Source organism: Halichoerus grypus, chromosome 9 (assembly GCF_964656455.1).
Source record: "Halichoerus grypus chromosome 9, mHalGry1.hap1.1, whole genome shotgun sequence".
NCBI classification, from domain to species: domain Eukaryota; kingdom Metazoa; phylum Chordata; class Mammalia; order Carnivora; family Phocidae; genus Halichoerus; species Halichoerus grypus.
In genome coordinates this window covers 118,023,376-118,050,817 of record NC_135720.1, presented here as the reverse complement: position 1 = coordinate 118,050,817, position 27,442 = coordinate 118,023,376, and the positions used below count along the sequence as shown (strand labels likewise).

At 41.7% G+C, this 27,442-nt stretch overlaps 1 protein-coding gene across 6 annotated transcripts in view; it reads right to left on the bottom strand.

Annotated features, from left to right (window-relative positions):
- Positions 1-27,442, bottom strand: part of DUSP22 (dual specificity phosphatase 22) — a 109,803-nt gene that overhangs the window by 77,564 nt on the left and 4,797 nt on the right. The window contains exons 1-2 of one of the 6 annotated variants that reach the window (XM_078055617.1): positions 15,928-16,671; positions 10,116-10,149 (exon numbers count right to left, since the gene is read on the bottom strand). In XM_078055617.1, the coding sequence (XP_077911743.1) occupies positions 10,116-10,149; positions 15,928-16,287 (394 nt within the window). In that variant the 5' untranslated portion in view covers positions 16,288-16,671. Of the gene's footprint in view, positions 1-10,115; positions 10,150-15,927; positions 16,672-27,442 lie in introns of those variants that run through there. The other 5 variants (XM_078055616.1, XM_078055613.1, XM_078055615.1 and 2 more) reach the window with 5 other exon arrangements.

Here is a 27,442-nt window from a genome sequence, read left to right as displayed (position 1 = left end):
GGGAGCCCGCTTCTCCTTCTCCCTCTGTCTACCACTCTGCCTACTTGTGCTCTCTCTCTGTCAAATAAATAAATAAAATCTTAAAAAAAAAAAAAAAGAAAAGAAAAAAGAAAATAATAAATAAATACATTTCCATTAATTTTTCTTTATACTTTTTTGTACTGGTTGTTGTGTTGCAGTAGGCACATATTATTTGTAATTGGAAAAGGAAAGAAAACGACTAAGTGAGACACCATGCTAAAGGACATATGACAGCTGGATTCACTTTCCAGGAGCAGTCACGATCCTTTCAGCTTGGTCTTCCACACTTGCTAACTGATGATGATCGGCACCTACTGCACACCCAGCATGGCATGGGTGCCGTCTGAGCATCTAGCTCCCTTCCACAGCAGCCTGAAGGAGGTGTGTGGTTCCTATTTCACAGACAGAGGGTGAGGAGGGCCTGACAGCGGCTGAGCAGTCACGTGCCAGACACTGAATCGTGTGCATCGGCTACACTGTCTGGTTCATCCTCACCACAGCCCCTCTCATGTCCAGGCTGTGGAATGTGTCTGAGGGTAACATATGGCTCATGGACAGTGGCGGTGGGGGAGGGGGGGGCGGGAACCAGATTCCAAGGCAGACTGCCTCACAGCTTCTCTTCATGGTAAGACCTGCTCCCCTCTTCCGTTCCTGCTCCTCCTGACTCTGAACCACTGAGAACCAAATTGTGCATCCACATCAGACCCCCAGCACATTGCAACAAGTTTCTGGAATGAATAAGTTAATTCACAGGCAACTAGATGGAGAGCAACACTTCCTTCCAGCTTCTTGTCAATTCACTGCACTATTACTCCTTTGCTTTAAATAAGTCTCACACCTAGTAAGTGGTTAATAAATGGTGAATTGATGAGTGAATAAAACACGACCACATACCAATGTCAGAATAACTGAAGACAATAAAAAAAACATTAAGCATCTGAACAAGGAGAGGTAATGGATAGTGTAGACCTCTCTAACGGGCAAAACCCACAGCAAGAATTCAGAAACTGTGAAGGATTCCAATGTCACTGAATACTTTGAAAATAGGTATAGATTTTAGTACAAAGAGTTTTAAAAATGTGCCTTAAAATTGTGCACATGTGACCTTCTAGAAGAAAGTAACCTACTATGAATAAGGATAAAACTCTCATAAATAAACTGTTGGCAGAAGTACTGAATTTGGTTGGTATGCATTACAATTTTTAATTTGTAAACACTTTCACGTAGCAATTCTACTTCTAGGAATTTATCCTAAACTCTGTTCTCAAACACAAAGACATTCTCCTATCTTCATGAAAGCAGTTAATAACTCCCTAGGTAACCCCAAAAGATAGTTGCTCCTTAATGTAGTCCAGTACTACCGCCTACCTACCCAAAGCACTTGCTTTTTCAGAACTACAAAGCTTACTAATTTAAGAACTCTAGTACTATTTTTAAAATGTTCTAGTAGCAATTAGCAGCTGTCAGCTCCCTATGCTCAATTCTCTCTAAGGCCAATTAACAGCACTAGGAGCCAAGGCGGTTGGGGGAAGAGAAGAGGAGGAAATAAACATTATGCAGAGAAATCAAAAAGATCAGCATCGTACACTTTCTCATCCAATGTGGTTTCTCCTGGTGCATTTTTGTTAATCAGTGGGTATAGAACCTAAAATTTTGTGGGCTGTTCCTATGTATGTCTTATTAGTTTCTCATATACTATTTTAGCACAATTTACTTTACAAAGGTATCCCTTTTTTGAGGGTTCTGAGGAGTAAACATAGCATGCTACAGTATTTTTTTTTTTTTACCAGTTCAGATTGTTTGGGGGAAGAAAACCTGATACAGATTCACAGGAATATAGACTACAGTGGTGGGATCTCACAGTTAAATGAATTGTAGATATAGTCATCGTCTGCTTATGAAAGATAGATGCTCCTTTATGCGTATTTTTAGCAATTCTCTTAATGGTTAATTTCCTATGACATTAAAGTAATTTAAAATATATTGGGAGGGAGGAGCAAGATGGCAGAGGAGTAGGTGACCTAAATTTCATCTGGTCCCAGAAATTCAGCTAGATAGGGATCAAACCATTCTGAACACCTATGAACTCAACAGGAGATCGAAGAAAAGAATAGCAGCCACTCTCTGAACAGAAAAGCGACCACTTTCTGGAAGGTAGGACATGCGGAGAAGTGAATCCGAGGCGATATTCGAGAAGATAGACGGCGGGGGAGGGGGCCTCCATCAGCCACTACTGGCAAGTGATAGAGCAGAAGAGCACAAAATCGGAACTCTTAGAAGTCTGTTCTGAGGCGCCTGGGTGGCTCAGTCGTTAAGCGTCTGCCTTCAGCTCAGGTCATAATCTCAGCGTCCTGGGATCGAGCCCTGCATCACGCTCCTGCTCAGCGGGAAGCCTGCTTCTCCCTCTCCCACTCCCCCTGCTTCTGTTCCCTCTCTCACTGTCTCTCTCTGTCAAATAAATTAACTAAAATCTTAAAAAAAAAAAAAAAGAAGAAGAAGAAGAAGAAGAAGAAGTCTGCTCCGCAGAGGGCCGTCATTCCAGTGGCTAAGCGGGGAGTGGAACACTCGCTGGGACAGTGTGGTCTCAGGACCCTCGGGGTCACAGAAAGACCAGGGGTGCCTGAGTGCAGCAGAGCTCCCAGGTATCCGAGCAGGGAAGCCAGCTGCAGAGACGGAGCTGAGGAGCAGGCTCTCAGCTCGGGGTGGCCATAAACCATGATCTGCGGCACAGTCGGGCCACTGCTCCTCCAGCAGGGACCCAACAAGTGGCAGATCCAGGAAAACTCCCCTTCCTCCCCCGGGAGGAGCGGCAAGGGAGCACACCCAGGGATCTGCTGGGTTTGGAGACTCCACACGGGGTCATGTGCCAGAGATAGAAATGCTCAGTCACAGGCCGGGCAGTGAGCACAGAGTGCGGCCAGAGACCGGGGAGACAGGAGTGATTAACTGCTTTTCTCTGGGGGTGCACTGAGCACTGGGACCCCCGAGTTCTCGGCTCCTCTGGGGCGGAGATTGGGAGGCCACCATTCTCACTCCCATCCTCCAAAGCTGTACAGAAAGCTTGCAGGACACAAAAGCTGCGGAGAGCAAACCCCAGCAGATTTCTTAGCCCAGACCGGCAAGGGTGGGGCAATTCCGCCTCTGGCAAAGACATTTGAGAACCTTGGCAACAGGCCCCTCCCCCAGAAGATCAGCGAGAACAGCCAGCCACGGCCAAGTTTACCGATCAATGAGAACGGCAGAACTCCAGCACTAGGGGAATACAGCACAGAGAATGCATGGCTTTTTCCCCCCTGATTCTTTAGTCTTTCAAAGTTAACTTTTTAAATTTTCTTTTTCTTTTTTTTTTTGAATTTTTCTTTTTCCCTTTTTCAACCAACACCTTATCAATCACTGTTTTAAAAATCTTTTCTATTTTTCATTTTTAGAGTCATATTCTATGCCTTCATAGTAGTTACCCTTATTTTTGGTATATATATATAAGTTGTTCTCTCTTTAAAATTTTGGGATACAGTTTCTTCTAAGAGACCAAAATATACCCTGAATCTCTAGTGTATCGCTTTGTTCTAGTCTCCTGACTGACCACATGCTCTCCCCCTTTTTTTTTTAATTTCTCTTCCTTCTTTATTCAACCAACTTCTTATCTTATCAATCCCTTTTATAATATCTTCTATAATTTTCATCTTTACACCCATATTCCATCCCTTCTTCATATTTACCCTTATTTCGGTATATATATTTTTCTTTATTTAAAATTTTGGGAGGCAGTATCTTCTAACAGACCAAAATACGCCCAAAATCTAGTGTCTGGCAATGATCTATTCAACAGCCTGATAATATTTGACCATATCCTTTTTTTCTTTTTCTCTTTCTTTTTCTTTTTCTTTCTTTTTTTCTTTTTTCTTCTTTCCCTTTCTTTTCCCCCGGTTTCAGGTCTTTTCTGATTGCTTTCGTGTATATTTATCTGGGGTCGTTGTTACCCTGTTAGCATTTTGTTCTCTCATTCATCTATTCTCCTCTGGACAAAATGACAAGATGGAAAAAATCACCTCAAAAAAAAAAAAGAACAAGAGGCAGTACCGACTGCCAGGGACCTAATCAATACAGACATTAGTAAGATGTCAGAAATAGAGTTCAGAATGACGATTTTAAAGATACTAGCTGGGCTTGAAAAAAGCATGGAAGATATTAGAGAAACCCTCTCTGGAGAAATAAAAGAACTAAAATCTAACCAAGTCGAAATCAAAAAGGCTATTAATGAGGTGCATTCAAAAATGGAGGCTCGAACTGCTAGGATAAATGAGTCAGAAGAGAAAATTAGTGATATAGAAGACCAAATGATGGAAAAGAAAGAAGCTGAGAAAAAGAGAGATAAACAACCCCTGGATCACGAGGGCAGAATTTGAGAGATAAGTGATACCATAAGATGAAACAATATTAGAAAAATTGGGATCCCAGAAGAAGAAGAAAGAGAGAGAGGGGCAGAAGGTATATTGGAGCAAATTATAGCAGATAACTTCCTAATTTGGGGAAGGAAACAGGCATCAAAATCCAGGAGGCACAGAGAACCCCTCTCAAAATCAATAAAAATAAGTCAACACCCCAACATGTAATAGTAAAACTTACGAGGCTCAGAGACAAAGAGAAAATCCTGAAAGCAGCTCAGGACAAGAGATCTGTAACCTACAATGGTAGAAACATTAGATTGGCAACAGACCTATCCACAGAGACCTGGCAGGCCAGAAAGGACTGGCATGATATATTCAGAGCACTAAATGAGAAAAACATGCAGCCAAGAATACTATATCCAGCTAGGCTGTCATTGAAAATAGAAGGAGAGATAAAAAGCTTCCAGGACAAACAAAAACTAAAGGAATTTGCAAACACAAAACCAGCCCTACAAGAAATCTTGAAAGGGGTCCTCTAAGCAAAGAGAGAGCCTAAAAGTAACACAGACCAGAAAGGAACACAGACAATATACAGTAACAGTCATCTTACAGGCAATACAATGGCACTAAATTCATATCTTTCAATAGTTACCCCAACTGTAAGTGGGCTAAATGCCCCAATCAAAAGACATAGGCTATCAGATTGGATAAAAAAATAAGACCCATCAATATGCTATCTGCAAGAGACTCATATTAGACCCAAAGGCATCCCCAGACTGAAAATGAGGGGTGGAAAACCACTTACCATGCTAATGGACACCAAAAGAAACCTGGGGTGACAATCCTTATATCAGACAAATTAGATTTTAAACCAAAGACTATAATAAGAGATGAGGAAGGACACTATATCCTACTTAAAGGGTCTTTCCAACAAGAAGATCTAACAATTGTAAATATCTATGCCCGTAACATGGGAGCAGCCACTTATAAAAGCCAATTAATAACAAAAACAAAGAAACACATCGATAACAATACAATAATAGTAGGGGACTTTAACACCCCACTCACTGAAATGGACAGATCATCTAAGCAAAAGATCAACAAGGAAATAAAGACTTTAAATGACACACTGGACCAAATGGACTTCACAGATATATTCAGAACATTCCATCCCAAAGCAACAGAATACACATTCTTCCCTAGCGCCCATGGAACATTCTCCAGAATAGATCACATCCTAGGTCATAAATCAGGTCTCAGCTGGTACCAAAAGATTGGGATCATTCCCTGTGTATTTTCGGATCACAATGCTTTGAAACTAGAACTCAATCACAAGAGGAAAGTCAGAAAGAACTCAAATACATGGAGGCTAAAGAGCATCCTACTAAAGAATGAATGAGTCAACCAGGAAATTAAAGAAGAATTAAAAAAATTAATGGAAACAAATGAAAATGAAAACACAACTGTTCAAAATCTTTGGGATGCAGCAAAGGCAGTCCTAAAAGGAAAGTATATAGCAATACAAGCTTTTCTCAAGAAACAAGAAAGGTCTCAAATACACAACCTAACCCTACACGTAAAAGAGCTGGAGAAATAACAGCAAATAAAGCCTAAACCCAGCAGGAGAGGAGAAATAATAAAGATCAGAGAAGAAATCAAAGAAATAGAAACCAAAAGAACGGTAGAACAGATCAACGAAACTAGGAGCTAGTTCTTTGAAAAAATTAATAAGATTGATAAACGCCTGGCCAGACTTATCAAAAAGAAAAGAGAAATGACCCAAATAAATAAAATCATGAATGAAAGAGGAGAGGTCACAACCAATGCCAAAGAAATACAAACAATTCTAAGAACATATTATGAAAAACTATATGCCAGCAAATTAGATAATCTGGAAGAAATGGATGCATTCCTAGAGATGTATTAACTACCAAAACTGAACCAGGAAGAAATAGAAAACCTCAACAGACCTATAACCACTAAGGAAATTGAAGCAGTCATCAAAAATCTCCCAACAAACAAAAGCCCAGGGCCAGATGGCTTCCCAGGGGAATTCTACCAAACATTTCAAGAAGAATTAATACCTATTCTTCTGAAACTGTTCCAAAAAATAGAAACAGAAGGAAAACTTCCAAACTCGTTTTATGAGGCCACCATTACCTTGATCCCAAAACCAGACAAAAACCCCATGAAAAAGGAGAATTACAGACCAATATCCTTGATGAACATGGACGCAAAAATTCTCACCAAAATACTAGCCAATAGGATCCAACAGTACATTAAAAGGATTATTCACCACAACCAAGTGGGATTTATTCCTGTGCTGCAAGGTTGGTTCAACATCCACAAATCAATCAGTGTGATACAATACATTAACAAAAGAAAGAACAAGAACCATATGATCCTCTCAATAGATGCAGAAAAAGCATTTGACAAAGTACAGCATCCTTTCTTGATCAAAACTCTTCAGAGTATAGGGATAGAGGGTACACACCTCAATATCATAAAAGCCATCTATGAAAAACCTACAGCGAATATCATTCTCAATGGGGAAAAACTGAGAGCTTGCCCCCAAGGTCAGGAACGTGGCAGGGATGTCCACTATCACCACTGCTATTCAACATAGTACTAGAAGTCCTAGCCACAGCAATCAGACAACAAAAAGAAATAAAAGGAATCCAAATCGGCAAAGAAGAAGTCAAACTCTCACTCTTTGCAGATGATATGATACTTTATGTGGAAAACCTGAAAGACTCCACCCCAAAACTGCTAGAACTCATACAGGAATTCAGTCAAGTGGCAGGATATAAAATCAATGCACAGAAATCAGTGGCATTCCTATACACCAACAACAAGACAGAAGAAAGACAAATTAAGGGGTCGATCCCATTTACAATTGCACCCAAAACCATAAGATACCTAGGAATAAATCTAACCAAAGAGCCAAAGAATCTGTACTCAGAAAACTATAAAATACTCATGAAAGAAATTGAGGAAGACACAAAGAAATGGAAAAACGTTCCATGCTCATGGATTGGAAGAACAAATATTGTGAAGATGTCAATGCCACCTACAGCAATCTACACATTTAATGCAATCCCTATCAAAAGACCAACAACTTTTTTCAAAGAAATGGAACAAATAATCCTAAAATTTGTATGGAACCAGAAAAGACCCCGAATAGCCAGAGGAATGTTGAAAAAGAAAAGCAAAGCTGGCGGCATCACAATTCCAGACTTCCAGCTCTATTACAAAGCTGTCATCATCAAGACAGTATGGTACTGGCACAAAAACAGACACATAGATCAATGGAACAGAACAGAGAGCCCAGAAATGGACCCTCAACTCTATGGTCAACTAATCTTTGACAAAGCAGGAATGAATGTCCAATGGAAAAAAGACAGTCTCTTCAACAAATGGTGTTGGGAAAATTGGACAGCCACATGCAGAAGAATGAAACTGGACCATTTCCTTACACCACACACAAAAATAGACTCCAAATGGTTGAAAGACCTAAAAGTGAGACAGGAGTCCATCAAAATCCTAAAGGAGAACACAGGCAGCAAGGTCTTTGACCTCAGCCACAGCAACTTCTTCCTAGAAACATCGCCAAAGGCAAGGGAAGCAAGGGCAAAAATGAACTATTGGGACTTCATCAAGATAAAACCTTTTGCACAGCAAAAGAAACAGTCAACAAAACCAAAAGACAACCGACAGAATGGGAGAAGATATTTACAAATGACATATCAGATAAAGGGCTAGTATCCAAAATCTATAAAGAACTTATCAAACTCAACACCCAAAGAACAAATGATCCAATCAAGAAATGGGCACAAGACATGAACAGACATTTCTGCAAAGAAGACATCCAAATGGCCAACAGACACATGAAAAAGTGCTCAACATCGCTCGGCATCAGGGAAATCCACATCAACCTCAATGAGATACCACCACACATCAGTCATAATGGCTAAAATTAAGTCAGGAAATGACAGATGTTGGCGAGGATGCAGAGAAAGGGGAACCCTTTTACACTGTTGGTGGGAATGCAAGCTGGTGCAGCCACTCTAGAAAACAGTATGGAGGTTCCTCAAAAAGTTGAAAATAGAGCTACCTTACAACCCAGCAATTGCAGTACTGGGTATTTACCCCATAGATACAAATGTAGTGATCCTAAGGGGTACGTGTACCCCGATGTTTATAGCAGCAATGTCCACAGTAGCCAAACTATGGAAAGAACCAAGATGTCCATTGGCAGATGAATGGATAAAGAAGATGTGGCATATATATACAATGGAACATTATGCAGCCATCAAAAGGAATGAGATCTTGCCATTTGCAATGACATGGATGGAACTGGAGGGTATTATGCTGAGCGAAATAAGTCAATCAGAGAAAGACATGTATCATATGATCTCACTCATATGAGGAATTCTTAATCTCAGGAAACAAACTGAGGGTTGCTGGAGTGGTGGGGGGGGTGGGAGGGATAGGGTGGCTGGGTGATGGACATTGGGGAGGGTATGTGCTATGGTGAGCGCTGTGAATTGTGTAAGACTGCTGAATCACAGACCTGTACCTCTGAAACAAATAATACATTATATGTTAAAAAAAGAAGATAGTAGGAAGGGAAACATGAAGGGGGGGGAAATCAGAGGGGGAGACGAACCATGAGAGACTATGGACTCTGAGAAACAAACTGAAGGTTCTAGAGGGGAGGGCGGGGAGGGGGATGGGTTAGCCTGGTGATGGGTATTAAAGAGGGCACGAACTGAATGGAGCACTGGGTGTTATACGCAAACAAATGAATGAATGAATGAATGAATGAATCATGGAACACTACATCGAAAACTAATGATGTGATGTATGGTGATTAACATAACATAATAAAATAAAATAAAATAACAAAAAAATAAATAAAGTAAAATATATTGGGGAAAAAAAAGAGATTTTTTTTACAGTCAATTTGAACCTGAACTCAAATTTAAGGAGCAACCTGCAAACAGACAGGAATGTGTTCTCGCTTGTTCTAGGAGGGAGGAATTTCAGATGCCTATGAGGAGGGTTGGCTCTCTCCAGCCTTGCAGCCTTGCAAGTTTCCTAAGTCTACTGCATCCTATTAAGTATGCACATGTCCACTGCTGGGCCCTCACAAGTATGAGGGCCCAGCAAGGGGCCTGGACAAAAGTGGTGGCCATGTCCAGATCAGACTTGGTGTAAACTGAGTCGATACCTTGACTCAATCATGCTTGATTCCACCTTTGATGGAAGCAGCCCAAAATGTCCATCAGCAGATGAAAGGAAAAATAAAAATAATATATATACATATAGCCTATATATACATATGGCCTTAAAGAGGAAATAAATTCTGACATACTACCACATGAATCAACATTATGATCAGTGAAATAAGCCAGACACAAAAGGACAAACACTGCATGAAAGACTCCACTCATGTGAAGTACCTAAAGCGGTCAAATCCACAGAAACAGAAAGTGGAATGGTGTTTTCTAGGCACTGGGGGAGAGGGACTAGTTAGTGTCTAGTGGGCACAGAGTTTCAGTTTGGGTGACGAAAGAGTTCCAGAGATGGATGGTTGCACAGCAATGTACTTAATGCCACCTCAAGTGTACACTTAAAAATGGCATAAGTGGCACATTTTATATTATGCATATTTTACCACATTAATAAGAAAAGGTAACTCACCTTTGAAGTTGCCGATGTATAGCCCAGGCAGGATCTAGGGGAGAGACACAGATCAGATGTCAGTGTTACAGACCTGATGCTGACAAGTGTTTTGCACACAAAGGCCGGGCCCTCACCAGAGCAGTGGGAGCACATCCCAGGCCTGTTGCCTGCCACACCCACTTCCCAGCACCTTCCCAGATAGCTAGCACAGATGACCCGGCATCCTTGTCTCCAGGGCTCTGGCCTGCCCATGGCCACTAGGAAGCCTGATCAAATAGCCTGTGAATGGCCGCACGTTGGTGTCCATCAGCTCGTGGGCCTTTATAGACCAGAATTCCCCCCAACAGATCTACATGCAAGCCCTTCCGGGGTCCTTGGCATTCTGAGAGTCTAGTCCCAAACCCAAGGGCCTCTAGCCCTCCAAATCTCCTGCCTACCCTTCCCCCTTGACTCCTCCTTTTCTCACAACAACGTGAACATCCCCCACTTATCTCACAACTCCAGCAAACCTCCCTTTGCTGAGGCCTTTGTGCATACTGTTCCCATGTCCAGCAGCTATTTTCCTACTCTCCTCATCCTACAGGTCCTAGCTCTGACTCACACCCTGGAAAGGCCTGTCCTGAGCCCAGACTCTGGGATAGACACTGGCTTCAGCACCCACAGTCCTCAGTACTCCCCTTGTAGTGATATGTCACAGGGGTATTGCTAGGTGAAGGTCTGTCTCCTCTGCTAGAATGGAAAGCTCTTTGGACAGCAAACACATCCTGTCACTCACTGCTTTACCCAGCTCCTGGCCCAGGGCTTCGCTCATGATTACTATTCAATAAAGAGTTACTAAATGAATGAATGAACTGTCCAAACGCACAAGTTTGTTTTTTTTTTAATTTTATTATGTTATGTTAGTCACCATACTATACATCATTGGTTTTTGATGTGGTGATCCACGATCCATTGTTTTCGTATAACACCCAGTGCTCCATGCAGTACGTGCCCTCCTTAATACCCATCACCGAGCTAACCAATCCCCCTCCTCCAGGGCCCCCTCTAAAACCCTGTTTGTTTCTCAGAGTCCATAGTCTCTCATGGTTCATCTCTCCCTCCAATTCCCCCCCCCATTTTTCCCTTCCTTCTCCTAACGTCCTCCATGCTATTCCTTATGTTCCACAAATAAGTGAAACCATATGATAATTGACTTTCTCTGCTTGACTTATTCACTTAGCATAATCTCCTCCAGTCCCATCCATGTTGATGGAAAAGTTGGGTATTCACTTTTTCTGACGGCTGAGTAATATTCCATTGTATATATGGACCACATCTTCTTTATCCATTCGTCTGTTGAAGGGCATCTCGGCTCTTTCCACAGTTTGGCTATTGGGGACATTGCTGCTATGAACATTGGGGTGCATATGGCCCTTCTTTTCACTACATCTGTGTCTTTGGGGTAAATACCCAGTAGTGCAATTGCTGGGTCATAGGGTAGCTCTATTTTTAAATTTTTGAGGCACCTCCACACTGTGTTCCGAAGTGGCTGTACCAACTTGCATTCCCACCAACAGTCCAAATGCACAAGTTAATAAGAACATATAGTTGCTCCAAAATGTCTACTTCTCCTAAGGCAGTGGTTCTCAAACAAGACAATCCATCAGAATCACCAGAAGCTGTTAAAAATTCAGATTTCTGAACAAGCCCCAGCCCCAGCCCCTATATAGAATGATTCAGTAGAAAGAGCTAAGAACCAGGGACTAGGTTTTTCACAAGCAACCCCCACTTTGCAAAATACAAAGCTAATTCTTGTCCTGCCACTACTTTGTATGAAGAGTCTTAAATCCAAATATAGACACTGCTTTGGAAGTTACATCACCTGACATGATTTCCAAGTGCATAGAGCATACTGGCCACTGCAGACCCCTGGTGCCCTGGCGACACCCTCCTGTCAGCACTACCATCCCACATCCCGCTCAGCTTCATCTGCTTCACACTCCCTATTTTTTATCCATTCCCACCAAGAAAGCTGAAAGTGGCATGTAGTAACATTCTTCACGTGTGCAGATTTCTTTGAGCATCTTCCTGACAACCAGCTGCCTTGCTAAAAATTGATGGCATCTGTTCAAGTCACTGCAGGGGGAATGCACTGTGGCACTGTGAAGGCAGTCTGCTGGAGCTCAGTAACACTAGGTCTAAGGCTAGCTTCTGTGCTGGGGTGGGGAGGTTGCCAAGCTGAGGGACAACAGAACATAGAGACCAAACGGGGACACTTGTGAGAAGGAAAAGAGACTCTATTAATAATTACAGTTGACCCTTGAACAATGAGGGGGTGGGGCATCAACTCCCCACACAGCTGAGAATCCATGAATAACTTCTGACTTCCCAAAAACTTAACTACTAATCGCCTACTGTTGACCGGGAGCCTTACCAATAAATAGTCTATTAATGCATATTTGCATGTTATACATATTATATACTATATTCTTACAATAAAGTAAGCTAAAGGAAAGAAACTGTTATTAAGAAAATAATAAGGAAAAGGAAATACATTTAGAGTACTGTAACAAAGTCCTTGCGTAAGTGGACCCACGTAGTTCAAACCTGTGTTGTTCAAGGGTCATCTATCCTTCAGGACAACAGGCAAGGCCCAGAAGTGAGCAGGGCATGGAAATGTGCAATCACCCTGGCTCACTGAATAGTCAGGGAGGCAAAATTAGTTTGGAGTGCCCCATGGGACTGAGAAGTCAGTTATATCCATGGCTGAAGTCATAGCACTGAGGTAAGCCTGGTTAGCTCTGTAACTAGGAACACGTGAAACAGTATCTCAGCGGAAAACAGCAGCATCCACTGCCCAGGAGCAAAAACATCTGACAGGTCTTTCTCGAAACAGAATCCGTCTTTGGGATTCTCCTGGGAGGAAGGGTGGAGTAAATACTGTATCGTTCCTGTTTTAAAATATAAGAACAATACAAGTTCATCTTGGAGATGGATCAAACTGATATTCTCTGGCAGCTCTTGGCTGCATAGAGCTTTTTTGTGTGCAATCTCCCATTCTCCAGGGTCTCTCCTATCTTTATCAGGAGGCGACATCAGATACTAAAGGGCATAGTCATCACGTGGCTCTCTTAGCTGACAGTAACAGTGACTTCCTCCTTAATCAAACTTGATTCAGGCTCCTTTGAGCCTTCTTCTTGACTAGGCCTCATCCGTGGCCTGCCATTTTTAGCAAAGAATCCTGCTAAACCAGTTTATCAAGAATCCTCCCATTCTTGGGCGCCTGGGTGGCTCAGTTGGTTAAGCAACTGCCTTTGGCTCAGGTCATGATCCTGGAGTCCCTGGATCAAGTCCCGCATCGGGCTCCCTGCTCGGCAGGGAGTCTGCTTCTCCCTCTGACCCTCCCCCCTCTCATGTGCTCTCTCTCTCTCTCATTCTCTCTGTCTCAAATAAATAAATAAAATCTTTAAAAAAAAAAAAAAAGAATCCTCCCATTCTCGATATCCAATCAAGCTCATCTTCCTCTACCCCTGATATCTAATCAAGTTCTTTTCAGTAATTTTCCATCTTTCCCTCACCTTGCCTGGTGGCTATAAATCCCCACTTGCTCCTGTTGTATTGGGAGTTGAGTTTCTCACTTGCACGAGTATCTCCTCCTATTGCAATAGTGTCAAATAAAGGCTTCCTCGCTATTTTTAGTAAGAATAATTTTTCTTTTATAACATTGACCACAAATGGCTCCAGATTCGTATAATTGACAGTTATAATGAACCCCCAAATCACAGAAGGTATAACAGTAGATGAGTGGTTTACTGATTCCTGTCACATGTGGACTTCATGCTGGGCACTCAGGATACAGGTGTGATGGGGAGACACGGGGCCCTGCCAAAGGCCTACTACTTCCCTTGTGGAGCTTCTTGCCTAGGGAAGGAGGAGGTGATTTGACAACTCTGGGATCCCCAAGGATTTGCAGAAGGCAGCCACACTTAAGGGACCTGCAATTCAAGAGCAGTGGGTCAGGAAAGAAGGAAGGACAGGCAGGGGAGCAATGGAAACCACCAGTGCAGAGAAAGAAGGCCAATCTCTACCGGGAGAGAGCATGAGGGAGGCAGAGACACAGCAGGGAAGAACAGGAGGAGGCTGTGGTCCAGGCTGTGGACGAGGCTGAATGTAGCAGACACAGGCAGCCATGGAAGGCTTTCAGGGCTCTAAATTAAATACCACTAAGATGATTAAGATGTGTGGGGCCATTAGAAAGATATTTTCATATATTTTTATTTAATATATCTCAAAAATGCCATGATAAAAATAGAGGAAAGGTAAAGTTGTGTATGCAGCCAATGTCTTCATTATCATATTACCTACATAAGGGGAACACTGGGGACTGGTGGAAGGGTCCGAGGAGGGCCACTTCTCTATTTCTCTTTGCACTTTTCTATATGGTTTGGATGTTCCAATTGTGTGCATGCATTACTTCAATTTACTTTTTTTCTTTTTAAGTCAAGAGGGGTTATTTAGGGAAAAGATTATGGCCCAGTTTTTCTTTTCCTTTTTGCACTTCTAGTATTTTTTCTACCAAAATAAAATAATAGATTTCATATTGTTTTTTAAATAAAATAAAGCAAGGACATGAGATTAGATCACCTCTGTGCCCTGCTGCTCTAGAACCATGGTTTTATGATTCCTAAATCCATCCTTTAGAAGCCAACTCCAGTCAGGGCTATCTAAAACAGAACATTACCTTCCCACCCCCATTATCAATTCCTCAAGTTTCCTGATGATGTCACCTTCTCCCAGTCCCCCAGAATAAAAACCTGGACCCCACTCCCACCATGGCACTTCCCTACCCTGGCGCCCTCCCTAGTGCCTCTCTCTGCCCAGTGAGTTACAAAGTCCTAGCACAGTCCTGGCTCCTTGGCCCATAGTCAGAGCCTCAGTTCATGTGTGGGCTAGAGCAGTCTCCACTGAATTAACTTCACTGTCCCATCCAATTAATTTTGCAATGTCGTATTCTCACTAGGTCATTTTCTAGATGAGGTTGAGTGGCAAACACTTTCCCAAGAAAAATGAAAGCCAAAACTGAAATTCAACTGAAAATTTCAATTTGGCTTCCACAGGATGGCTCCAACTTACCCCTGAAGGATTTCCCCCATTTCTCTCCAATCTGCAGCCAAGCCAAGTAACCCCCAGTTTCCCAATACCCCTTACTGGTCCTACTTTGCAGTATCACATTTCTTTGCTCTCATTGCCCTTGGCTATGCTAAAAAATTATAAACCCTGCCAGGCCGGGGGAGCAAGATGGCAGAGGAGTAGGAGACCTGGATTTCGTCTGGTCCCAGGAATTCAGCTGGATAGGGATCAAACCATTCTGAACACGTACGAACTCAACAGGAGATCGAAGAAAAGAAGAGCAACAACTCTCTGAACAGAAAAGCAACCACTTTCTGGAAGGTAGGACATGCGGAGAAGTGAATCCGAGGCGATATTTGGGAGGATAGACGGCGGGGGAGGGGGCCTCCATCGGCTGCTTCTGGCAAGTGATAGAGCAGCGGAGCATAAAATCAGAACTTTTAGAAGTCGGCTCCGCTGAGGGAAGTCGCTCCAGAGGCTAAGCAGGGGGTGGAACCCTCGCTGGGACAGTGTGGTCTCAGGACCCTCGGGGTCACAGAAAGACTGGGGGTGCCTGAGTGCAGCAGAGCTCCCAGGTATCAGAGCGGGGAAACCGGCTACAGAGACGGAGCTGAGGAGCGGGCTCTCAGCTCCAGGTGGCCATAAACCATGATCCGCGGCACAGTCAGGCCACTGCTCCTCTAGCAGGGACCCAACAAGTGGCAGATCCGGGGAGACTCACCTTCCTTCCCAGGAGGAGCAGCGCGGGAGCGCACCGCAGGGATCTGCTGGGTTTGAAGACTCCACATGGAGTCGGGTGCCAGAGATAGAAACGCTCGGTCACAGGCCGGGTGAGCACAGAGTGCAGCAGGAGACCAGGGAGACGGGAGTGATTGATTGCTTTTCTCTGGGGGCTCACTGAGGAGCGGGGCCCCGAGTTCTTGGCTCCTCCAGGGCGGAGATTGGGAGGCCACCATTTCCAAGCTGTGGGGAAAGCTTGCAGGGAACAAAAGCTCCCAAGAGCAAACCCGAGCAGATTACTCAGCCCAGACCCGGCAATGGCGGGGCAATTCCACCTCCCGCAAAGACATTTGTGAACCATGGCAACAGGCCGCTCCCCCAGAAGATCAGCAAGAACAGCCAGCCAAGACCAAGTTTACCGATCAATGAGAATGGCAGAACTCCAACGCTAGGGGAATATTGCACATAGAATTCATGGCTTTTTTCCCATGATTCTTTAGTCTTTCAAAGTTAATTTTTTATTAACTGTCTTTTTTTCTTTTAACTTTTCTTTTTTTTTTTTTTTAAAGATTTTATTTATTTATTTGAGAGAGAGAGAATGAGAGAGAGAGCATGAGAGGGAGGAGGGTCAGAGGGAGAAGCAGACTCCCTGCCGAGCAGGGAGCCCGATGCGGGACTCGATCCCGGGACTCCCAGATCATGACCTGAGCCGAAGGCAGTCGCTTAACCAACTGAGCCACCCAGGCGCCCTTTTTTTAACTTTTTTTTTTCCCTTTTCAACCAACATCTTATCAATCACTTTTTTAAAAAAATCTTTTTTATTTTTCATTTTTGGAGTCATATTCTATCCCTTCACAGTAGTCACCCTTATTTTTGGTATATATATATATATAAGCTGTTCTCTCTTTAAAATTTTGATATACAGTTTCTTCTAACAGATCAAAATATACCCTAAATCTCTAGTGTATGGTTTTGTTCTGGTCTCCTGCCTGATCACATTCTCTCCCTTTTTTTTTTAAATCCTCTTCTTTTTTCAACCAACTTCTTATCTTATCAATTCCTTTTATAAAATCTTTTATAATTTTCATCTTTACAGTCATATTCCATCCCTTCATCGTATTAACCCTTATTTTTGTACATATATAAGTTTTTCTTTCTTTAAAATTTTGGGAGACACTTTCTTCTAACAGACCAAAATACACCCAAAATCTAATGTGTGTCACTGATCTATGTACCAGCCTGACCATATTTGATCATATTCTGCTTTCTTTGTTTTGTTTTTGTTTGTTTGTTTTTATCTTTTTCTTTTTCTTTTTTTTTCTTTTTCTTTTCCCTTTCTTTTCCCCCGATTTCAGGTCTTTTCTGATTTGTTTAGTGTATATTTTCTGGGGACATTGTTACCCTGTTAGCATTTTGTTCTCTCATTCATCTATTCTCCTCTGGACAAAATGACAAGATGGAAAAAATCACCTCAGAAAAAAGAACAAGAGGCAGTACCAACTGCCTGGGACCTAATCAATACGGACATTAGTAAGATGTCGGAACTAGAGTTCAGAATGATGATTTTAAAGACACTAGCTGGGCTTGAAAAAAGCATGGAAGATATTAGAGAAACACTTTCTGGAGAAATAAAAGAACTAAAATCTAACCAAGTCGAAATCAAAAAGGCTATTAATGAGGTGCAATAAAAAATGGAGGCTTTAACTGCTAGGATAAATGAGGCAGAAGAGTGAATTAGTGATATCGAAGACCAAATGATGGAAAAGAAAGAAGCTGAGAAAAAGAGAGATAAACAACCCCTGGACCACGAGGGCAGAATTCAAGAGATAAGCGATACCATAAGACAAAACAACATTAGAATAATTGGTATCCCAGAAGAAGAAGAAAGAGAGGGGAGAAGGTATATTGGAGCAAATTATAGCAGAGAACTTCCCTAATTTGGGGAAGGAAACAGGCATCAAAATCCAGGAGGCACAGAGAACCCCTCTCAAAATCAATAAAAATAGGTCAACACCCCGACATCTAATAGTAAAATTTACGAGTCTCAGAGACAAAGAAAATCCTGAAAGCACCTTGGGACAAGAGATCTGTAACCTACAATGGTAGAAACATTAGATTGGCTACAGACCTATCCACAGAGACCTGGCAGGCCAGAAAGGACTGGCAGGATATATTCAGAGCACTAAATGAGAAAAATATGCAGCCAAGAATACTATATCCAGCTAGGCTGTCACTGAAAATAGAAGGAGAGATAAAAAGCTTCCAGGACAAACAAAAACTAAAGGAATTTGCAAACACAAAACCAGCCCTACAAGAAATCTTGAAAGGGGTCCTCTAAGCAAAGAGAGAGCCTAAAAGTAACACAGACCAGAAAGGAACACAGACAATATACAGTAACAGTCACCTCACAGGCAATACAATGGCACTAAATTCATATCTTTCAATAGTTACCCTGACTGTAAATGGGCTAAATGCCCCAATCAAAAGACACAGGCTAACAGATTGGACAAAAAAAACAAGACCCATCAATATACTGTCTGCAAGAGACTCATTTTAGACCCAAAGACACCCCCAGATTGAAAGTGAGGGGGTGGAAAACCACTTACCATGCTAATGGACATCAAAAGAAAGCTGGGGTGGCAAACCTTATATCAGACAAATTAGATTTTAAACCAAAGACTATAATAAGAGATGAGGAAGGACACTATATCCTACTTAAAGGGTCTATCCAACAAGAAGATCTAACAATTGTAAATATCTATGCCCCTAACATGGGAGCAGCCAATTATATAAGCCAATTAATAACAAAAGCAAAGAAACACATCAACAACAATACAATAATAGTGGGGTACTTTAACACCCCCCTCACTGAAATGGACAGATCATCTAAGCAAAAGATCAACAAGGAAACAAAGACTTTAATGACACACTGGACCAAATGGACTACACAGATATATTCAGAACATTCCATCCCAAAGCAACAGAATACACATTCTTCTTTAGTGCCCATGGAACATTCTCCAGAATACATCACATCCTAGGTCACAAATCAGGTCTCAACCAGTACCAAAAGATTGGGATCATTCCTGCATATTTTCAGACCACAATGCTTTGAAGCTAGAACTCAATCACAAGAGGAAAGTCTGAAAGAACTCAAATGCATGGAGGCTAAAGAGCATCCTACTAAAGAAAGAATGGGTCAACCAGGAAATTAAAGAAGAATTTTTAAAAATTCATAGAAACAAATGAAAATGAAAACACAACTGTTCAAAATCTTTGGGATGCAGCAAAGGCAGTCCTAAAAGGAAAGTATATAGCAATACAAGCCTTTCTCAAGAAACAAGAAAGGTCTCAAATACACAACCTAACCCTACACCTAAAGGAGCTGGAGAAAAAACAGCAAATAAAGCCTAAACCCAGCAGGAGAAGAGAAATAATAAAGATCAGAGGAGAAATCAATGAAATAGAAATCAAAAGAACAGTAGAACAGATCAACGAAACTAGGAGCTGGTTCTTTGAAAGAATTAACAAGATCGATAAACCCCTGGCCAGACTTATCAAAAAGAAAAGAGAAATGACCCAAATAAATAAAATCATGAATGACAGAGGAGAGATCACAACCAACACCAAAGAAATACAAACAATTCTAAGAACATATTATGAGCAACGCTATGCCAGCGAATTAGATAATCTGGAAGAAATGGATGCATTCCTAGAGATGTATAAACTACCAAAACTGAACCAGGAAGAAATAGAAAACCTGAACAGACCTATAACCACTAAGGAAATTGAAGCAGTCATCAAAAATCTCCCAAAAAACAAAAGCCCAGGGCCAGATGGCTTCCCAGGGGAATTCTACCAAACATTTAAAGAAGAATTAATACCTATCCTTCTGAAACTGATCCAAAAAATAGAAACAGAAGGAAAACTTCCAAACTTGTTTTATGAGGCCACCATTACCTTAATCCCAAAACCAGACAAAGACCCCATCAAAAAGGAGAATTACAGACCAATATCCCTGATGAACATGGATGCAAAAATTCTCACCAAAATACTAGCCAATAGGATCCAACAGCACATTAAAAGGATTAATCACCACGACCAAGTGGGATTTGTTCCTGTGCTGCAAGGCTGGTTCAACATCCGCAAATCAATCAATGTGATACAATACATTAATAAAAGAAAGACCAAGAACCACATGATCCTCTCAATAGATGCAGAAAAAGCATTTGACAAAGTACAGCATCCTTTCTTGATCAAAACTCTTCAGAGTATAGGGATAGAGGGTACACACCTCAATATCATAAAAGCCATCTATGAAAAACCCACAGCGAATATCATTCTCAATGGGGAAAAACTGAGAGCTTGCCCCCTAAGGTCAGGAACATGGCAGGGATATCCACTATCACCACTGCTATTCAACATAGTATTAGAAGTCCTAGCCACAGCAATCAGACAACAAAAAGAAATAAAAGGCATCCGAATAGGCAAAGAAGAAGTCAAACTCTCACTCTTTGCAGATGATACGGTACTTTATGTGGAAAACCCAAAAGTGCCCATCCTAAAACTGCTAGAATTCATAGAGGAATTCAATTAAGTGGCAGGATATAAAATCAATACACAGAAATCAGTGGCATTCCTATACACCAACAACAAGACAGAAGAAAGACAAATTAAGGAGTCGATCCCATTTACAATTGCACCCAAAACCATAAGATACCTAGGAATAAATCTAACCAAAGAGCCAAAGAATCTGTACTCAGAAAACTATAAAATATTCATGAAAGAAATTGAGGAAGACACAAAGAAATGGAAAAATATTCCATGCTCATGGATTGGAAGAACAAATATTGTGAAGATGTCAATGCTACCTAGAGCAATCTACATATTTAATGCAATCCCTATCAAAATACCATCCACTTTTTTTAAAGAAATGGAACAAATAATCCTAAAATTTGTATGGAACCAGAAAAGACCCCGCATAGCCAGAGGAATGTTGAAAAAGAAAAGCAAAGCTGGCGGCATCCCAATTCCGGACTTCCAGCTCTATTACAAAGCTGTCATCATCAAGACAGTGTGGTACTGGCACAAAAACAGACACATAGATCAATGGAACAGAACAGAGAGCCCAGAAATGGACCCTCAACTCTATGGTCAACTAATCTCGACAAAGCAGAAACGAATGTCCAATGGAAAAAAGACAGTCTCTTCAATGAATGGTGTTGGGAAAATTGGACAGCCACATGCAGAAGAATGAAACTGGACCATTTCCTTACACCACACACAAAAATAGACTCCAAATGGTTGAAAGACCTCAATGTGAGACAGGGGTCCATCAAAATCCTAAAGGAGAACACAGGCAGCAACCTCTTCGACCTCAGCCGCAGGAACTTCTTCCTAGAAACATCGCCAAAGGCAAGGGAAGTAAGGGCAAAAATGAACCATTGGGACTTCATCAAGATAAAAAGCTTTTGCACAGCAAAAGAAACAGTCAACAAAACCAAAAGACAACCGACAGAAGGGGAGAAGATATTTGCAAATGACATATCAGATAAAGGGCTAGTATCCAAAATCTATAAAGAACTTATCAAACTCAACACCCAAAGAACAAATGATCCAATCAAGAAATGGGCACAAGACATGAACAGACATTTCTGCAAAGAAGACATCCAAATGGCCAACAGACACATGAAAAAGTGCTCAACATCACTCGGCATCAGGGAAATCCAAATCAAAACCTCAATGAGATACCACCTCACACCAGTCACAATGGCTAAAATTAACAAGTCAGGAAACAACAGATGTTGGCAGGGATGGGGAGAAAGGGGAACCGTCCTACACTGTTGGTGGGAATGCAAGCTGGTGCAGCCACTCTGGAAAACAGTATGGAGGTTCCTCAAAAAGTTGAAAATAGAGCTACCCTACGACCCAGCAATTGCAGTACTGGGTATTTACCCCATAGATACAAATGTAGTGATCCTAAGGGGTACGTGCACCCCGATGTTTATAGCAGCAATGTCCACAGTAGCCTAACTGTGGAAAGAGCCAAGATGTCCATCGGCAGATGAATGGATAAAGAAGATGTGGTATATATATACTATGGAATATTATGCAGCCATCAAAGGGAATGAAATCTTGCCATTTGCAATGACGTGGATGGAACTGGAGGGTATGCTGAGCGAAATAAGTCAATCAGAGAAAGACATGTATCATATGATCTCACTGATATGAGGAATTCTTAATCTCAGGAAACAAACTGAGGGTTGCTGGTGTGGCTGGGGGGTGGGAGGGATGGGGTGGCTGGGTGATAGACATTGGGGAGGGTATGTGCTATGGTGAGCGTTGTGAATTGTGTAAGACTGCTGAATTACAGACCTGTACCTCTGAAACAAATAATACTATATATGTTAAAAAAAAAAAAAAAAGATAGTAGGAAGGGAGAAATGAAGGGGGGAAATCGGTGGGGGAGACGAACCATAAGAGACTATGGACTCTGAGAAACAAACTGAGGGTTCTAGAGGGGAGGGGGGTGGGAGGATGGGTTAGCCTGGTGATGGGTATTAAAGAGGGCACATACTGAATGGAGCACTGGGTGTTATACGCAAACAATGAATCATGGAACACTACATCAAAAACTAATGATGGTGTTGTATGGTGATTAACATAACATAATAAAATTAAAAAAAAAAAACACACACTTCTACTCCTCAATAGCACCCCAATTTGTTTGCTCCTCTTGAAACTTCTGTGCAGTACCTTTGTTCAGCTTCTTAGTGCCTCTCCTCTGACTTGAAACAGCCTCCTAAAGATCTCCCTACCTTTGGACCTATCCCTCCAAAGGAATGCTCAACCTGCCTCCAAGTGCAAAACTGACTATGTAACTCTTCAGATTAAAACCTTATTAGGGTTCTAAGTAGCTATCACCATAAAACCTAAATCTGGCACCTCAGCAAGTGAGACCTTCAAGTAGTAAGTTTGCTATGTCTGCAGCCTCCGCCCCATGCCTAGCTTTTCCCCCAAAGTTCCCCATAGCTAAGGTGACCATACAAAGATGCAGGGCGGGACCCCCAATTCCAGCATCCAGGTTTTAAGGGAAACAGCCCAATTTTCAACTGCTATCAACTACAAAAAACAAAACAAAACACAAAACCTTAAATATTGTGATAGACCAATAAAACACATCTGCAAGCCGACTATAGCCCATGGACTACAGTTTATGACCTCTATCTGCTGCCTGCATCATATTTGTGAGTATGTTCTCTCTAAACTTGGATGGTTCTCCCTTGATTGGTAGATACTCAAGTAAATGTTTTTTCAATGAATAAATGAACAAAAAGAGAATGTGAATAAGGTGGGAGGAGGTAAAGCAAGGAAAGGAGAGATATGAAAAACAATGGTGAGTAAAGCCTGAGAAATCAAACCTTGCCCCTTTCTGCCCTGGGCAGGTTTCCAGAGGGGCCAGGGATGGCCACAGCAGTAGCACAGGGGCCAGAGCTGGACGAGAGCAGCATCCCAAAGGGATGCCAGGGCACAGTGCTGGCGAAGACAGAGGCTTCAACTTACTAAAATCAAAGAGCCAACTTACTAAAAATCATTTGATGCACATTTCTATATGCATTTAAAATTTATTTTTTTAAAGATTTATTTATTTATTCATTTGTCAGAGAGAGGGAGAGAGAGAGCACAAGCAGGGGGAGTGGCAGGCAGAGCAGGCAGAGAAAGAAGCAGGCTCCCCGCTGAGCAAGCCATCCCAGGACCCTGGGATCAGGACCTGAGCCGAAGGCAGACGCTTAACCAACTGAGCCATCCGGGTGTCCCTAAAATTTTTTTCTTTTTTTCTTTTTCAAGTCTTTATTTAAATTCCAGTTAGTTAACATACAGTGTAATATTAGTCTCAGGTATAGAACTTAGCGATTTATCACTTCTATCCAACACCTGGTGCTCATCTTTAATCTCCATCACCCATCTAACCCATCCCCCCACCCACCTCCCCTCCAGCAACCTTCAGTTTGTCTCTGGTTTGTCTCTTTTCTCCCCCCCATATTCATCTGTTTTGTTTCTTAAATTCCACAGATGTAAAAAGAAGACAGAGCTAATGTCAGTAAACTTTAAACTTCATTTTCAAGACCACAAGAGTAACCTAGTGTTTCAAGGGCCGGAAATAGAAAGCGAATGGCTCAATCCCAGTTTTTGTAGTTTCTTCCATATAGAATTACAAAATAAGACAAAGGAAGGCTCGCCATTGGCAGAGAGAGAAATTAGATTTTTGTTTTCAAGAAGAATAGAAACCCCATGAATATTTAAACTTCTACTCTAGTCAGCTTCATAATTCAAACTTGAAACAAAAATTTGACCCATCCACTTCTCTGATATGATTGTTTCTGGTAATCCTTAAGTACAGAGAAAGAGAAAATGAAATAATTTTCCAGCAGAAAGATAGCTTATAGAGGAGACCATGGAAGAGCAGAATGTTCATCTGGACAACGTGGCTGGGCAGTCAGTCAATTCATGAAGTCTGAACTCAAGCCAGAAGCAAGAACACAAGGGGAGTGAAATCTTTACCACCTGGGAGGGAAGAAAAGCATAGATCAAGGAAAGAAGTTTATATATACAGTTTGGATATGTTTGGGAATATTCTATGACTCTAAGATAACAACAACCAGATTGGTCCTAATCATCTTTGAGCCTCAGAAATAATTTCTTTTTTCCCTCTGCAGAGGATGTTCTTCCCCCATTATTCACCCATGAGATGACAGCTCTTAAGGAAGTCTCTCCTGACTGCTAAATTCCCTGACACCCTCCATCACATCCCCTTGTTATTTTCTTCATCATATTTATCAGTACTTAAAATTATTTTATTATTTGCTTACTTTTTTGACTGACCTTGAAGCAGGGGGTATGTCTATTGTGTTCCCTGCTCTGTTTCAAAAGCCTGCCACAAAGTCTGGCACATGAAGAGATAATAAAAGGCAATGGAAGATGCTCTCTAGCACTATGCTAGTCAAAAAAAGATTCTGTTTTCTGATAAAAGACTGTCTAGAAATAGAAAATACCAAGGAAGACACTTGCAAAAATACTCTGAGACCATGCTAAAGATTCTCCATGGTTAATGGCTCCTCTTGATCAGTATCCTTCACACCCACACTGTTCTAACATTGTCCATACAGAAATGCATAAAATCAAATCCTTCACCACAAAAAAGCACTTATGAACAAAACAATACTGCTTCTAAGGGCAGTAAATATTTTGAGTTTATTTTTTAAACATTTCTCTTAGTGCTTCAGGATGCCATGGAATCTAAGAACACCACCCAAACAGATTTAAGAGATAAAATTCCTGATCAGGCAGCAGCACAAGATTGTGGGGGTGGGATAATCTTAATTCTTCCTAAGTCAGAAAGAACTTTCTGGATTTCAAAGCCAGGAATGAGGGGGAGAACTTTGGTGGATTCTCTGAAGAGTCAAATGTCACAGACTTTCCTAATGCCATTTGGCCATGGACTTAACCAGTTTGCATTTGCAAAAAGACGAATCTGAGAATATTCTTGGGGCACCTGGGTGGCTCAGTCAGTTGAGTGTCCAACTCTTTATTTCACCTGAGGTCATGATCTTTTTTTTTTTCTTTTTTTTTTTTTAAAGATTTTATTTATTTATTTGACAGAGAGAGAGCGAGAGCAGGAACACAAGCAGGGGGAGTGGGAGAGGGAGAAGCAGGCCTCCCGCTGAGCAGGGAGCCCGATGTGGGACTCGATCCCAGAACCCTGGGATCATGACCTGAGCCGAAGGCAGACGCTTAACGACTGAGCCACCCAGGCGCCCTGAGGTCATGATCTAAGGGTCATTGAGACAGAGCCCCATGTTGGACTCTGTGCACAGAGTCTGCTTAAGATTCTGTCCCTCTCCCTCTTCCAGTTGCGCTCTCTCTAGAAAATAAAAAAATCTGAGAATAATCTTGTATGCACTTAGAATAAAGCCATAAGCATTTGTTCCTTCAATATGAAATAAAACTATAATGTTGAAAAGAGAAAATATCCAGAAGGTAGTATAGAGGACAGAAGACAGATTACCAGCATAGAGCAGTCTGTCTATACAGCAGCATACATGGTGTGCCTACTTCCCACAGAGGGAGTCCTCTGGAAGCTGCCTGGGGCCAGGGTGACAGGGCTTCCTGTCTTTCACATTCATCTCCCAGTACAGGCTCTAGCACAGTGCCTTGACAATAGCAGGTGCTCAACAGTATAATCTGATGAATGGGTGGATGGACAGATGAACAAATTATGAAGGTGGCAAGTCAGGTGCTGTCACGTGGAAACAGCAGCATTAATAGCACAAGGATGTCTAACCTTCTAGCCCCTCACCATATGAAAACAGAGATTCTCAACCTTTAAGGCCCTATTCAACTTTTGATAATGATCCAGTTCTAGATCAGCCAGACCCTCTCGGCTGAGAGGGGAAGCCTAGGCCAGTGGCTCTCAATGGGGGACAATTCTGCCCTCCAGCATATATCTGGAAATACCTGGAGATATTTTTGGTTGTCACTTTGGGGGAGGAGTGCAACTGGCACCTAGTGGGTAGAGGCCTGGAATGTTGCTAAACCTCCTACAATGCACAGAACAACCCCCACAACAAAGACTGACCCAGCCCAAACTGTTAATAGTGCAGAGGTTGAGGAACTCTGGCATATGCCTAGGGAGGCATATTCATGTCTTTGATCTTTTCCCCTTGAACTAAACTTTCTCAGCTCTACTCCCTTATCTTCCTATGGAGAACAGAGCCATCCTAAAGCAGTGTCATCACTGTAATCATTAATGGGACAAATCGACTCACGCTAATAGCAGTGCATATTTGCACTTTACAGGTCGCAAGAATGTCTTCTAATAAATTCTCATTTGCTTCTCTCAAGAATTTGGGAAGTATCACCATATTCATTTTTGAGCAAATGAGACTGGATAAGCTAACCACCATCTCTATGAGTCAAAAGAGGTAAAGAAATTGAAGCTCAGAAACATTAAGTGACTTGTTCAAGATCACACTCATGAAGCAGCAGAGTGGTAGAGACACTCCAAATCAGGCTTTGTGCTAGCCCTGCCCCTCTGTCTTTCCCCACAGTGGGCTTCTCATGGAACAGTTGTGGCCCAATGGAAATAGAATGTGAGCCATATATGTAATTTAAAATTTTCTAGTAGCCACATAAAAAGTAAAAAGAAACAGATGAAATCAATTTTAATATATTTTATTTAACTGAAATATATTCGGAGTATTTATAATACACAACCAATATATAAACATATTTCTGTAACCAATATATACAATTATTCATAGAATGGTTTAAAATTTTTTGTACTAACTCTTCAAAGTCTGGTGTGTATTTTATACTTAAATCACACCTCATTTGCAATTAGCCACATTTTAGTACTCAATAGCCCTGTGACTAATGGCTACTGTTCTGCACAATACAGGTTGTATGTATGTGTGTGTGTGTGAGGGAGGGTGGGGGGAAAAGAGAAAAGGAAGAGA